Source organism: Ascaphus truei, chromosome 3, assembly GCF_040206685.1.
Source record: "Ascaphus truei isolate aAscTru1 chromosome 3, aAscTru1.hap1, whole genome shotgun sequence".
NCBI classification, from domain to species: Eukaryota; Metazoa; Chordata; class Amphibia; order Anura; family Ascaphidae; genus Ascaphus; species Ascaphus truei.
In genome coordinates this window covers 244,032,783-244,046,276 of record NC_134485.1, presented here as the reverse complement: position 1 = coordinate 244,046,276, position 13,494 = coordinate 244,032,783, and the positions used below count along the sequence as shown (strand labels likewise).

The 13,494-nt window shown below is 40.0% G+C and overlaps 1 protein-coding gene across 3 annotated transcripts in view; it reads right to left on the bottom strand.

Annotated features, from left to right (window-relative positions):
- FSIP2 (fibrous sheath interacting protein 2) overlaps nt 1–13,494 on the bottom strand; it is a 225,397-nt gene that overhangs the window by 42,656 nt on the left and 169,247 nt on the right. For all 3 annotated transcript variants that reach the window (XR_012799882.1, XM_075590485.1, XM_075590484.1), the window contains exon 18: nt 890–8,229. Coding sequence is in view for 2 of the 3 variants with exons in the window: in XM_075590485.1 (XP_075446600.1) it covers nt 890–8,229 (7,340 nt within the window). In the remaining variant the exon portion in view is untranslated. The remainder of the gene's footprint in view (nt 1–889; nt 8,230–13,494) is intronic.

Here is a 13,494-nt window from a genome sequence, read left to right as displayed (position 1 = left end):
CGTAGCGGTATTAACTGCTACGGTCGTGAAGGGGTTAAGTGCACCCGCAACCCCCCCGCAAGCCTTAAACAAACAACAAGGGCCAAATACCCCCTTCACCCACCCCCGCTACCCACAATAAAGCTGGCACGGTGGGTTAGCCGCTAAGGTAATGAAGTGGGCTGTACATGCATTTTTCCTGCCTCTAATGCATGCCAATCACAGACAGGAAAAAGGTCTGATTTTTTCTAAGTGTCGTCCTTGCCGATGCTTCTCCTCCACCAACTTGCCAACTTTAGTTGGCGGGCTGGATTGCCGAAAAACTCTCCATTCTGGAGTGCCGATCAGCAGCGAAAAGCTGATCGGGGCTACCTGTATTCAGCCAAGTTCAAAAAGTGCCGATAAGTGGCTTATCGGCACCCGGCTGCCGATAAGTTTTTATCGGCAACAAAAATTGCCGATTTTTCCCACTTATCGGCGCTTACTGAATCGGGAGGGCAAATTTGGCGAAAAAATGGCGATAAACGGCTTATCGGCGCTTACTGCATGAGGCCCTATGTTTCTGTAATATTTAGAAGACTGTAATGGTTCAGAATGATTAGCTAATGCTCCCATCCTATTTTTTAACACAACAATAGCAATGATAACGTCACTATTATGCTAGCTAAATAAACTGGCATGTAGTGGAAATATACACAAAACCATTATCATAAATCACGTATAACCAATACTTGTTCTGACCATGACATATAGCCTATTCAGTGTCTATGCGGTTTAAATTCTATGATACACCTGGATCGAGTATCACGTACATTTTTTCTTGTTTCATTTACAATAAGTAATTACTTTACAAACCAAAGTACACACTTCCAGCACTAAAGATCAATAATAAAAGACTCTCTTTACATACCTCTCTAGGTCTCACATCTAATCTTCCTGATCTGTCCAGGGTGCTTCGTCTTTCTTTTCTAGTATTAGTTTCAATGCCAGGTATTATTGATGAAGGGCTGCTAGATCCAAGTGGCACATTTGTTCCAGAAACAGAAGCTGCTCTAATATCTTCAAGACTTAATCCAGTATGGACTAAACACTGCCTTTCCAGTGTCTTAATTGACTCTGTTTTTATTGAAATTACTGCAAGATGCTCGGAAATTATTGAAGGATCTATTTTTAGTGGTTGATTACGAATATGAGGAATTATTTTGGTTGGAAATTGTTCCTCTTTTGCAATACGTAATGTTTTGTCTTCAATTTCCACAACAGGAGTTTTTTCTTGGCTTATTATAACTAAGCTTGAAAGAGAGGCGGGCACATTTGAAAAGATCTTTCCAGTGACCCTTTCAATGTCAATATTTCTAAGTAACTTAGATAAGTTTCCAGCACAACACTTATGCAGCTGATAATCATAAACTTCTCTAGTTAACAGTGTGGCAATTCGTTTATGAAATGTGTTACTGTTGCTATTTAGATTCCAATACAATTCAATGTAAGAACCATATTCCTGTAAAGCTTTGCAATAAACTGAATCAGCAATTACTTCAATTATATGTGTGCGTTCTTCTGGACTTACATATTTAAATTCATATTCTTCTGTTTCAGGCATTATTTGATTATTTGACACTTCAATAAAGAGACAATTGAGTAATGTTGCCACTATTTCACCTAGTTTAGTTTTTGTTATTGTATTTGTATATTCTGCATTTTCAACATAACTCTGTGAATTGAAGATTTTTTGTAAAAAAATAATAATAACATCTTCAAGAAATGAAGGAGATAGCATGAGATTACACTCTGCCGTTTCGTTACTTTTGCATACTTCGTTCAAAACTCTCTGAACAATATTTTCTTTTTTTAAAGTTGAATAGGAAAAATATGAAATTTCTCCAGAAAATGGTTTAGTTTGGCAGTAATAAAGTCGAGACAATAATAGATGGGCCAGCCGTCTGCCAAAAATCTCGCTCTCATGCAACAAATCTACACTTTGGTATTCAAATTCCTCAATAAGATCTCTAAACACAGAATTAACTATGTGTTCAACATCATCTTTACTTGCTGCTGGTGACATTTCTTCATGGCATATTACCTTAATTTGGGAATCTGTAAATTTTTGTAATAATAAATCGGTTAATTTATTAGCAATGTCCATAAATTCACCATCTGGTCTTAAAAAACCATAGCTGTTCTGTGCAATACCAGAAGCGGTGCCAAATACTTTTATTAAAAGTTCACATATGATGTTCTCCAAAAATGTTTCAGAGTAAACCATGTCAGGTGTCAATGAATGTTGCTGGTTTTCAAATGAAATATCCCCATTGCTAAAAGATTTATCTGTAAAACAATTAGTTGAATCAGAAGATGAACTCAGTGATCCAAATCCAATTGGATGGCTAAGATATTGGAATGTTTCACTACTTAGCAAATTGGATAAGGTATCAATGAAGCAATTGTTAGTCGCTTTTACTGCTTCTCTTAGTTCTTGTACAGTTTGATAGTTTTGAAATATGTCATCATAAATTGTATTAACAATATAAACAATGTTTTGTGAATAAAAATATTTATTTGCCCCTGCATCATTGGTAACCCAAATGTTTTGTTTTGAGATTTCTAATACTACTTTGCCCGTAAGTGTCGAAGCTATTTCTTTAAAATCATAGTCAGATAACCTACTCCTGATGCCTATGTTTTTCGAAAAACTAGGAAATGGAGGAAAGATTTTAGCTAACAGTTCAGTAATAATGTCTTGTACTAATGTAAGAGACATCATTCTGGTGCATACCGTGGGAGAAAGATTCTCCTCACTGGCTATACTATGGTTTTGAACCTCTTTATCCATTTGTGGACTTAAATTGTCATAAGGTGATAATGCTCTGGAAAACACTAGTTGTTGGTTGTCAGGCACTTTGGTCTGCACTAACCTAGATGCCTTTTCACTTAATATATTGTTTTCATCTAAAATATCTGTGTTAGCTGACTTCTGAGATCCAAATTCACTAAAATTATCACTAAAGTCCAAATCAACTATTTTATCAACACATTTTCTGTTAACTGACTTTGAATCTACTGCAAAATGTATTTGCTTAACTTCAGACCCAGATACTTCCGTCAGCACTGAATTTACTGAATTATTAACCACATCCTTAAGTTCCATTTCTGAACTTGTTCTTTTTTGCATGTACATGTAATCAGATGATGAATCTGACAACACACTTGGTGAAAGTTCTGAAATTATTTCCTCCACAATTTCAGAAGCGGTAAAACTACTAGGGATAGCTTCTGTTTTGCTGGTATATGATGAATGTTCTTTAACTTTTGAACAGACAAATTCAGATGACACATAGGCAGAAGATGTAGATGATAATTCTTCACACATACATGACTGTGACTGATATTTATAAGAAGTGAGCTCTTCAATTATTATATTTACTATAACATCCATGCATGTACTGATTTTGTTTTTTATGTGTTCTTGTGCAATTCTTTTGTTTTCATATTTTCGTAAAATATTACTGCAAATCGAATAAACTATATTTGTGATTTCTTTAGAAATAAACTGATTTTTAGAAATATAGTCAATATCTATTCTTCTCTGCTCCACAGTTTCCATTACTTTACCTTTTAAATGAGCTAAAACTTCATTCAAATTTGATTCTGATAAGTTTTCATACTTTGCTTTGGTGGTATAGTCAGTGGATATAGGAAAAAATGTCAATAAAACACCAGTTACAATGTCTTCAATGAATATTGAACCCTGGTTTGAAGCATGTGTTGCTGACTCATTACAGTTGACGATAACCTGTAAAATACCATTATGATTGTTCTGACCATTATTCTCTGCTCCAGAGCACGAGTTGGAATCAGGGGAAATTGCTCCACACAGGAATCGTTTCAACTGATGATCTCTTACTTCATCCATTACTAAATTGGACACTTGTTCAGCTACAATATTGTTATAAGTCCCAATATTAAGAAAATCTAGGTTTGCATCATATTCTTGAAGAATATTCCTAAAAACGGAATGTACAATCTCGTTAATGTCTTTATTTATTGGCAGATACATTTCCTCTGCTTGTTTTTCTATCTTAGCTTGAACATCTGTTATTTTACACAAAATTGAATCGATTAATTCTGCAGCCAACTCATTTTGATCCTTAACTGATTTTACCATATTATTATTGTTATTATAAGAAAAAAGTTTGGCCACAATTCCTGAAACGATGTCATGCCAAAATGTTTGCAAATCACGATTTGTAGACCATGAAAATTTATTCGTTTTCCCATCTTCAAAATGTTCTGCAAATTTGTTCGTACAAAATGAAGATGATGATGATGATGCTGTTGCTGAAAGCTGATTCTGTGCACTTTCAGTTGTCTCCTGAAAAGTTGCATCATCATTAAAGGCCAACTTTGCACTTTGACATGAAGCTGGTATTCTGCTGTCTTGAAAAAATGACTGTAGTTGTAAACTGAATAGTGATGTTAAAAGTGTAGCAGCGACGGTCTCCACAAGAAATGGGTTTCCATCTGTTAAATACTTTTGTAGTGCTAGGTGACATCCATATTTTTGCAAAATATCTTTATAAACTGAGTTTACGACTTGTTCAGCAATACTGTCATTGTTTGGGTGTAAATACCACTCATTATCTGCGATGTGTGTAATCCAGATGGAGAATTTAGAAACTGCCATTTTAACGGCATTTACTAGCTTTCTATGTATTTTGTTGAAATGAGAAACAGAACTGCTGAATCCTTTACAAGTTACATTGCTGTATGGTACGCTGATAATTTTATTTAAAAGCCTAGTTGTAACTTCTTCTAAAAATATAGCTGGTACTATGCAAACATATGATAAGGACTCCTGAGATTGGTTATGCAGCATTTTAACATTTTTAAGAACAGACCCTGCAATCTTGTTAAATGATAAAGTAGCAAATGAAGATAACTGAGAGGAGAAACATGGTTGCAGCTGGTATTTAGAAGTCTCTAATATAATTAAATGACATATTGTTTCAGCAAGTAATTTTTTTTCAAATATATTTTTACAAAATGATAAATGAGAGCCAGATTTTTTTAATACTTTAATATAAACCCTATTAATTATTTCATCGGCCACTATTTTACTTATTTGTGGATCATATTGTTCTTTTGCTACACTGCTAGATATGAAAAAATTATTTCCTTCCAACTCTTTGCATATTAAATCTAATAATTGTGTGACTAATTCATGGGTTTCATTTTCAGATACGTCTTTGTTCCCCACACATGTTGCAGATTCAAAGAAAAAAAGGAACATTTTGGATAAAAGCCCAGTCATAAGTTCTTCAATGAACTGGCATGGGTAAACCAGTCTATGTTGAAATTGCTCACCTATCACATTTGAAAGAACAGGTTCTTCTGGATCAAAAGTTTTCTTTTTAACATTTTCAACTGACCATGAACATGCATTTTCAGAATTAGGGGTCTTCGTAGAAATAATGCCATTGCTGCTAAATATTCTTTCCACAATAATGTCAACTTCATTTTGTGTGTAAACGGTAGGATACATTTGCTTGCGAATATACAGGTGCAGGTTACAGTTACAAACTTCTTCAAATAGTATTTGTGAGAAATGTTGGGAAAACCAATAATTTTTTGCTAGTATGTTATTTAAAAGATCTTCATCAGAACCCACAACTTGTAAAACCTTTACATGAACAGAATGCACAACGTTTTCAAAAATGTCATAATTTCCAAGACACTTCTGCTTGTTAATTTTACAAGTAACACCTACTTTACTTGTTACCTCTGCTAAAACTGATTTTACAAAATGTCTTACATTTTCAATCATATGTGATACATTGACACTTCCTAAATAACTTTCAATACTAGAAGATGTAAATACTGTACACATAAGTTTAGTTATAATTTCTTGAAATATAAGTGAAGTTTGTTTTTCATGACAAGCCTTACTCATATTATTTACTATATCAGTAAACAGTTGCTCAGAAACAGCAGCCTTCTTATTCAATAGAAGTTGCTGAAGCTGGTAATCTGAGATTTCAGCTGCTACTAAAATGGCTATCATTTCAGCAAGAGTATTGTTTCTATCAGTTATATTTTCATACAGTCCAACATGAGTTATATTTTCATACAGTCCAACATGAGATCCAGTTTGATGCAAAGTTTTTTCCCAAACCAAATTAATTATCTGTTCCATAGCTTCCTTGTTTAGTATTTGTAAACACTGGTTTTCTTTATGGCAATGTTCAATTCTTATTTGATGTTTTGATATTTCTATCATAACCCTATTAATCAAGCTTTTAGCTTTTTCATTGAAACTAAAACCTTTATCTGTTGGTATGATATGTGAATGTATGGGTATACTTGAAAACAGCTTACTTTGAATCTGTTCTACTGAAGAATTATATAGAAAACAAATGTGAACACAAGAAAATGGTTTACTAGCCAAGGATTGCAATGGTTTTGAAGAATTTTCATGTGTGTCTAAAAGGTTAATTTCAGATATGTTACCATTGCCTCCAATATTACAGATCTTTAATTCATTCTTTTTTGAAGGCATACAGCTATGTTTTTTTCCCACTTTTAAAGGATCACTAGGAATAGAATCGATTGTTACTGGTTTAGATTTCCTTTGTAAGACAATTTTACGACTTGCAGAAGAGCCCCTATCTGTTTTATTGGAAGGAGACTGAACGGGACTTGTAAGATAATTAATCCCCAACAGTGGGGTAAACACCTCTTGCTTTCTTTCAAAAACAGTTTTTCTTTTCTTTTCAACCCTTCCCAAGTATTTGTTTTCTTGTGCCATTTCAGAAGTAGAATACACATTGGCTTCAGCATTTTTAGGTGTCAAAATCTTTGGAGATGTGCTTTTAGCATGGGATTCTGAGTTGCTTTTTACAAAAATGTGTGATTCCAAATGTTCAACTTTTGTTATATCTGAGATATTACTGGGTGGCATGGGATTTAAACTGGAGGACAACATATCCATTATAGATTTTCCCAAGCTAAGTGAACATGTATCAAGCACAGATTGACACGAAACAGAACTGGATGATATGGAGTCAGTTTCTCCTAAAGTAATTTCATCTTTACAACGCGATATTTCACTTTCTGAAACATTAATATCTTCTGGGATATATGATTTGTCATGAGAAAGAATATTAGGGGAGATAAGCGATGCGAATTGAGTAGGACTGTTGTCTGAGCAAAAATCTTGTGAAAATAAGCATTTTTCCAGAATCTTTCTAACAAGTTTTTCAGACACAGCATTTAAAAGAATTATAGAGGAATCTGAAAACCCTTTCTCTTTAAAAGCACATATTTGCTTATGACTACTTTGTAATTTGATTTCATCTTCTGGCAATACAAAGCTTAAACAATCTTTAATTTCTAAATCATCTGGAGAAAATGACTTTAAAATAATATTGAAAACTCTGTTAATTAACGTATCGTACTCACTACACTTTATACTCTCAGTTTCATTTGTACAATATTTATTTATGTTATTTTGGTTACTTTGTATGTTTCTTGGATGACCTTGTTCCTCTGTTACTGTATTTGTTATGATTTCTGTTGTTTTTATCCTTCCACATTTTTCCTTGCCATTAAATGAGGCATTTATGCTGCATGGAGATGTCATTTTAAATGATAATTCAACATCTTTTTTGAATTGCAGAATTTCTGGAGTTTCAATTATTCTCTCGAAATGGGCAATCAGAGGAGAACTGTGAAGACTGATGAGAAGCACATCAGTAACTGCAGCAACCATCTCTTGTGACACATTATCAAAATCATGCAGAGTAATGTATGGACTGAAAATATATCTTTCTTCCTGTTCAGGAAATACCTTCTCAACATTTTTTTGTAAAATATGTCTGTTAGTTAAAATCTTAAAAATAGTTTGAAAAACTTTTCCGGAAATATCTTCTGACGAATCATCAATCTTATCAAATCTACTGTCTAATAATTTACGTGGATTTAATGTCACCGTATTCATTTCTGTTGTTGCGAAATGTTCATTTGTGCTTCCTTTTCTATACATAGATTCTTCTTTATTTAAGAAAGTCGAGAATATTTGAGAGATTACAGAATTACTTATTATTTTACCATATTGAGTAATATCTTCATCGGAGGTATTAAGGTCAAACGGACTATCAGTATAAACACTATTTTCCTGTGACATGTATGAATCAGTCTTCAGAACTTCATAGCTTTGGTCAAAAGCATTTGAATGGTTTTCTTCATGTGATTCTAAAATACAAAAATAATACAAATAGTTAATCATATGTACTTTATCTTGCAACTTAAAAAAGCAGTTCAACCTACACAAGAACATTAAAAAAATAAATAAAAATAAGAATAAATATATATACAGTATATTAATAACATATGAAGACATAAACCGCAAAAGTTTGTTTTTGTTAACTGCAGACGCTTACTTTCATCCACCAAGTGATGTCACAGTCATTTAGATCAGTGGTGCGCAAACATTCCCCCCGTTTGCACTGCCCCCCTCACCACTTCTCCGGCGTCAGGTGACGCCGCGAGGTCACAGGTCACGTGACGTTGTGGCCATTGTTAACGTGACCCCGTGGCATCATTTTCCGCCACATTGCTATGGTGGCGCGTCGCGGAGACAAGGTAAGGCTGCGCTTATAGTGCCGGCTAAGGCTACGGATGATGTCAGCCGTCTCCGTAGCCCTTGCGAAAGTTGTCATTTGAGTTTTGGAGACCGTCTCTTGCTACAAGGGGAGTGACATCAGGCAAGGGGGAAGGCAGAGGGGTGGAGACAAGAGCAAGGGGAAAGGCTGAAACGGAGAGGAGGTGTAATTTCTATTTGTATGCTGAATTTACTTTACTTTTACTTTAAATTACGGGAGAATTTACTATTTTAAAGTTGTTAATATAGTGTGTTCACTTGACAGGCACACAATCTCACACAGGACCACCAACAGAAATCATGGGGCCCAGGACAAATGAAAGGAGCAGGGCCCCCCCAACCCTCGAACCCAAAGCGCGCCTACCACGAAAAAATATATTTTAGCGCGCAACTTTTACTTAACTGTTTTCTTCTTATTGTAATACGGAAAAAAACATAACAATGCAATTTTCAACAAAAGACAGGTGACTGACTGCCTAGGTGGGTGAGTGACCGACTGAGTGGGTGACTCACGTACTGGGTGGGTGGATGACCGACTGCGTGGGTGGGTGACTGACTGCCTGGGTGACTGTCTGGGTGGGTGGGTGGGTGACTGACTGCCTGGGTGACTGAGTGACTGGGTGGGTGACTGAGCGAGTGAGTGGGTGGGTGGGTGACTGAGCGAGTGAGTGGGTGGGTGGGTGACTGAGTGGGTGGCTGGGTGAGTTGCTGAGTGACTGGCTGGGTGACTGACTGCCTGGGTGGGTGACTGAATGGGTGACTGAGTTTGTGGGTGGGTGATTGCCTGGCTGGGTGAGTGGGTGACTGCCTGGGTGGGTGACTGTCCTTGACCAACAGATGCTTCCCCCTTGCCCCCGATATCCCCACTGATGCCCGGAGCAGGAGGTAGGCTCGGAGGGGCGGGAGAGAGGTCGCGGGAGGTAGGCGGCTCGGGGGGGCAAGACTGGCGGGCTAATTCTGCAGCTGCTGCCCGGGGCAGGAGGCGGGTGTGAGGGGAGCTGGGTTGGCGGGTGTGGGCTCGCCACAGCGGTTCCCCTCTGTCCCGCAGGGGGGAGCAGGCCCACAGGCAGCAGGCCGGACACTTTCCCTGTGTGCATGGGAATCTCCTTTTTTTTAAATAAAACTGGCACGGCCGCGCAGGGGACCCAGGCTGCCGGGCCCCCTGACTCACGGGGCCCGAGACACCAACCCCGGCAGACCCCCCCTGTTGGCGAATCTGATCACACACACACAAACACATCCCCCCTCTCCCTGCAGTCTCACACACACACAATCACACACAAAGTCAATCACGCACAAAATCACACACACATACAAAATCACACACACACACACACACGCACGCACGCACACACACACACAATAATACCCCTTGCACTCAAACAGAGACACATTCCCCCTCTTCCTGGATCAGAAGCTATCTGATTGGTTTATAGCCTGTCACATGGTGAGATCGTCGCTGTAAAAATAAATTTCTACTGACTACAGAGATTTTGGTCGCTCCGTCGCGCCTGCTATAAGCGCATGCGACGGATTCAATGCATTTGTTTTGGTGCAACGTCGCTGGCACTATAAATGCAGCCTAAGTGAAACTCCAGAGGCCTCACAAGATCTCCCAGCATTTCATTTTAAATGTCTTGGGTAAGAGCGCGGGACTTCTGTAACTAGCCACACCCTCCCGGAAAAATCTCACGCCCCCAGTTTGCACACCCCTGATTTAGACTATAGTGCAGAGTACAATCAGAGTGGCTGTGTTACCAATGGAAAGGGGAGAAATGGAATATTTCTATCAAAACAAACTTCTACTAAGTTATTTTGATATTCATTGTTTATAAGATTTATGTTTTAATAGTAGTCAAGATATTTTACATTTATAAGGTTCTATAAAAATATAATGTATCTCAATAATGTTGTAGTTGCAGAGTAATGCAGAGATTTTCCTTTATCAAAGTCTCTCAGCTCCAAATAACAGCATCAGATTTAGTAAGATTTTTTTTTTTAAAGCACTGTAACTGATTACGTTTTTATAATGAGTAGGTATAAACCAGGCATAATTTCTGTAGTTAAAGGTGCAATTTGCATTGACATGTATTACAGCTGTAGCAAAACTAAAGCACTCAGTCATTAAAAACATAACTTCACCCAGATGCCATTCCCTATGCTTTATTAAAGCTAGACTATAATGTGGTGACCCGCGCCTTAACTTTTGATGAAGTTTCTGTATGTCAAATGTGCCATAATGAACATAATCAGTGTTCGACAATTAATTATAACTACATGCCTGTGGCGAGTGGATTTAGGCCGCTGGCGAACCGTTGCTGCGGCCCTATGAATTCCCCTGCTCGCGCCAATTTTTTTAAAAATAAATAAATAATCCCCCTCCCTGATTGGGTTAACGCGGGGAAGAGGGCCGGCAGGCAGCGCTAGGTTAGCCCCTTCCCCCGATCTCATCCCCACCCTGATCTCCTTCCCCCCTTGCCCCCATCCCCGCTTGCTGCCCTGGGGTGTCCGCCAGCTGGGATGCGGGAGATGGGAGGGTGGGGGGTTGCGCGGTCGCGGCTGTGCACGTGGGTGGGGTGGTGGTTCCCGCTCCCATGCTTGCCCGCTCCCATGCTCTGCCCGCTCCCAGGTTTGCCTGCTCTGCCCGCTCCCATGCTTGCTCGCTCCCATGCTCTGCTCGCTCCCATGCTTGCCCGCTCCCATGCTTACCCTCTCCCATGTTTGCCCGCTCCCATGCTCTGCCCGCTCCCATGTTTGCCCGCTCCCATGTTTGCCCCCTCTGTCTGCTCCCATGCTTGCCCGCTCTGCCCGCTCCCATGCTTGCACGGGGTGGGGAGGCTGGAGAGCCGAGTCTTAGCGCTTCCCCTCCCTCCCCCGTCCCCCCCAAGAACGCGACCAACAGCCGCAGGAAGAGTCGGGAGCAAGATGGCCGACACTGCTGCATGAGGGAGGGTGAGGTGCCTGTGTGAGCTGACACCGGCTCAGGGGAACCCTGAGGAGAGGCATCAGCCGAAGAGATCTGCTCCGGAGATAGAGGGTGAGTGATGTCATCAGCCCACCAACATTTAAAGCACCACTCACACTCAGGGGGGAGAGAATGTGTGTGTGTGTGTGTGTATAGGGGGGGAGAGAGAGAGTGTGTGTGTGTGTGTGTGTGTGTGTAGGGGAGAGAGAGAGTGTGTGTGTGTGTGTGTAGGGGGGGGAGAGAGAGAGACCACAAGTAGTCAGTCACCTACCTAAGTCAGTCACCTACCCACCCAGTCAGTCACCTACCTACACCCAGTCAGTCACCTACCTACCTACCTACAGTCAGTCACCTACCTACCCAGTCAGTCAGTCAACCTACCCACCCAGTCACCCACCCTCTCTCTCTCTGTGTATCACCCACCTTCTGTGTGTGTGTATCACCCACCCTCTGTGTGTGTGTGTGTGTGTGTGTGTGTATCACCCACACTCTGTGTGTGTGTGTGTGTGTGTGTGTGTGTGTGTGTGTGTGTATCACCCACACTCTGTGTGTGTGTATCACCCACCCTCTGTGTGTGTATCACCCACCCTCTGTGTGTGTGTCACCCTGTGTCTCTCCCCACACTCTCTCTCCCCTCTCTCTCCCCACTCTCTCTCTCCCCCTCCCCCCACTCTCTCTCCCCCCACACTCTCTCTCCCCCACACTCTCTCTCTCCCCCCACACTCTCTCCCTCCTCACTCTCTCTCCCTCCACACACTCTCTCTCCCTCCCCACACTCTCTCTCCCCACACTCCCTCTCTCCCCATACTCTCTCTCTCTCCCCACACTCCCTCTCTCCCCACACTCTTTCTCTCCCCACACTCTCTCTCTCTCTCCCCACACTCTCTCTCTCTCTGTCACCCACACTCTCTAACACTCTGGATCTGGATATCTTATTTACCCTATATATCTTAACTGTCCTATACTACACCGAAATAACCTATACTACTTTCTTCCAGATCTGACTCAAGCTTCACACGGAAGACATCGGAATCCCCCCGTAACCCAGAAGACAGGTAGGGAACTCATCCCCTTCAATGTATAACATTGCGGGAATGAGGGTACCTGGACCTGGGGGGACTGTGGATCAGGTAAGATCCCAGGCGGGATTGCTGCTTTAGATATTGTGAAGCGGGGACGTCCAGACACTGATTAAGGGGTTCAGGAAACTAGTCATTCACACCTGGCTTTTATTTCTAGATCCAACATTTACACACACACACACACACACACACACACACACACACACACACACACACACACACACACACACACACACACACACACACACACACACACACACACACACACACACACACACACACACACACACACACGTAACAAGGACTAATTGTAGTATAATGTAATACAATAAATACATTTATGTCAAAAACAAATGTTGTTCTGACTAGGAATTTATTAAATGTATTTTATTTATATATTTTATTTTAAAGCGGGTTGGGGGCGGGACTAGGGTTGGGGGCAGGACTAGGGCGGGGTTGGGGGCGGGACTAGGTGGCGAGTAGATTTTTTGGTTGTGCGAGTAGATTTTTGGGTGATTTATCGAACCCTGAACATAATGTTATGAAGTTTTGTCAAAAACTCCATACACTACATCTAAAGTTTTGGGAATCTGGGCTCACAGCACAATTTAACCATTGGTATAGATATTTATTGTAAGGGACTCTAGCAAAAAAATTATTTATTTAATTTTAGCCAGCCTCTCCTCTATTTCAACTTTCAAGATATATGTCTTCTATCAGGGCTCTTTAACTATTTTTCCAAAGGGACCACAGCAGAAAGTGAACTTTGGCTTGGAGTGTCGGAAGAAGAGTACAATGTAACAAGACTT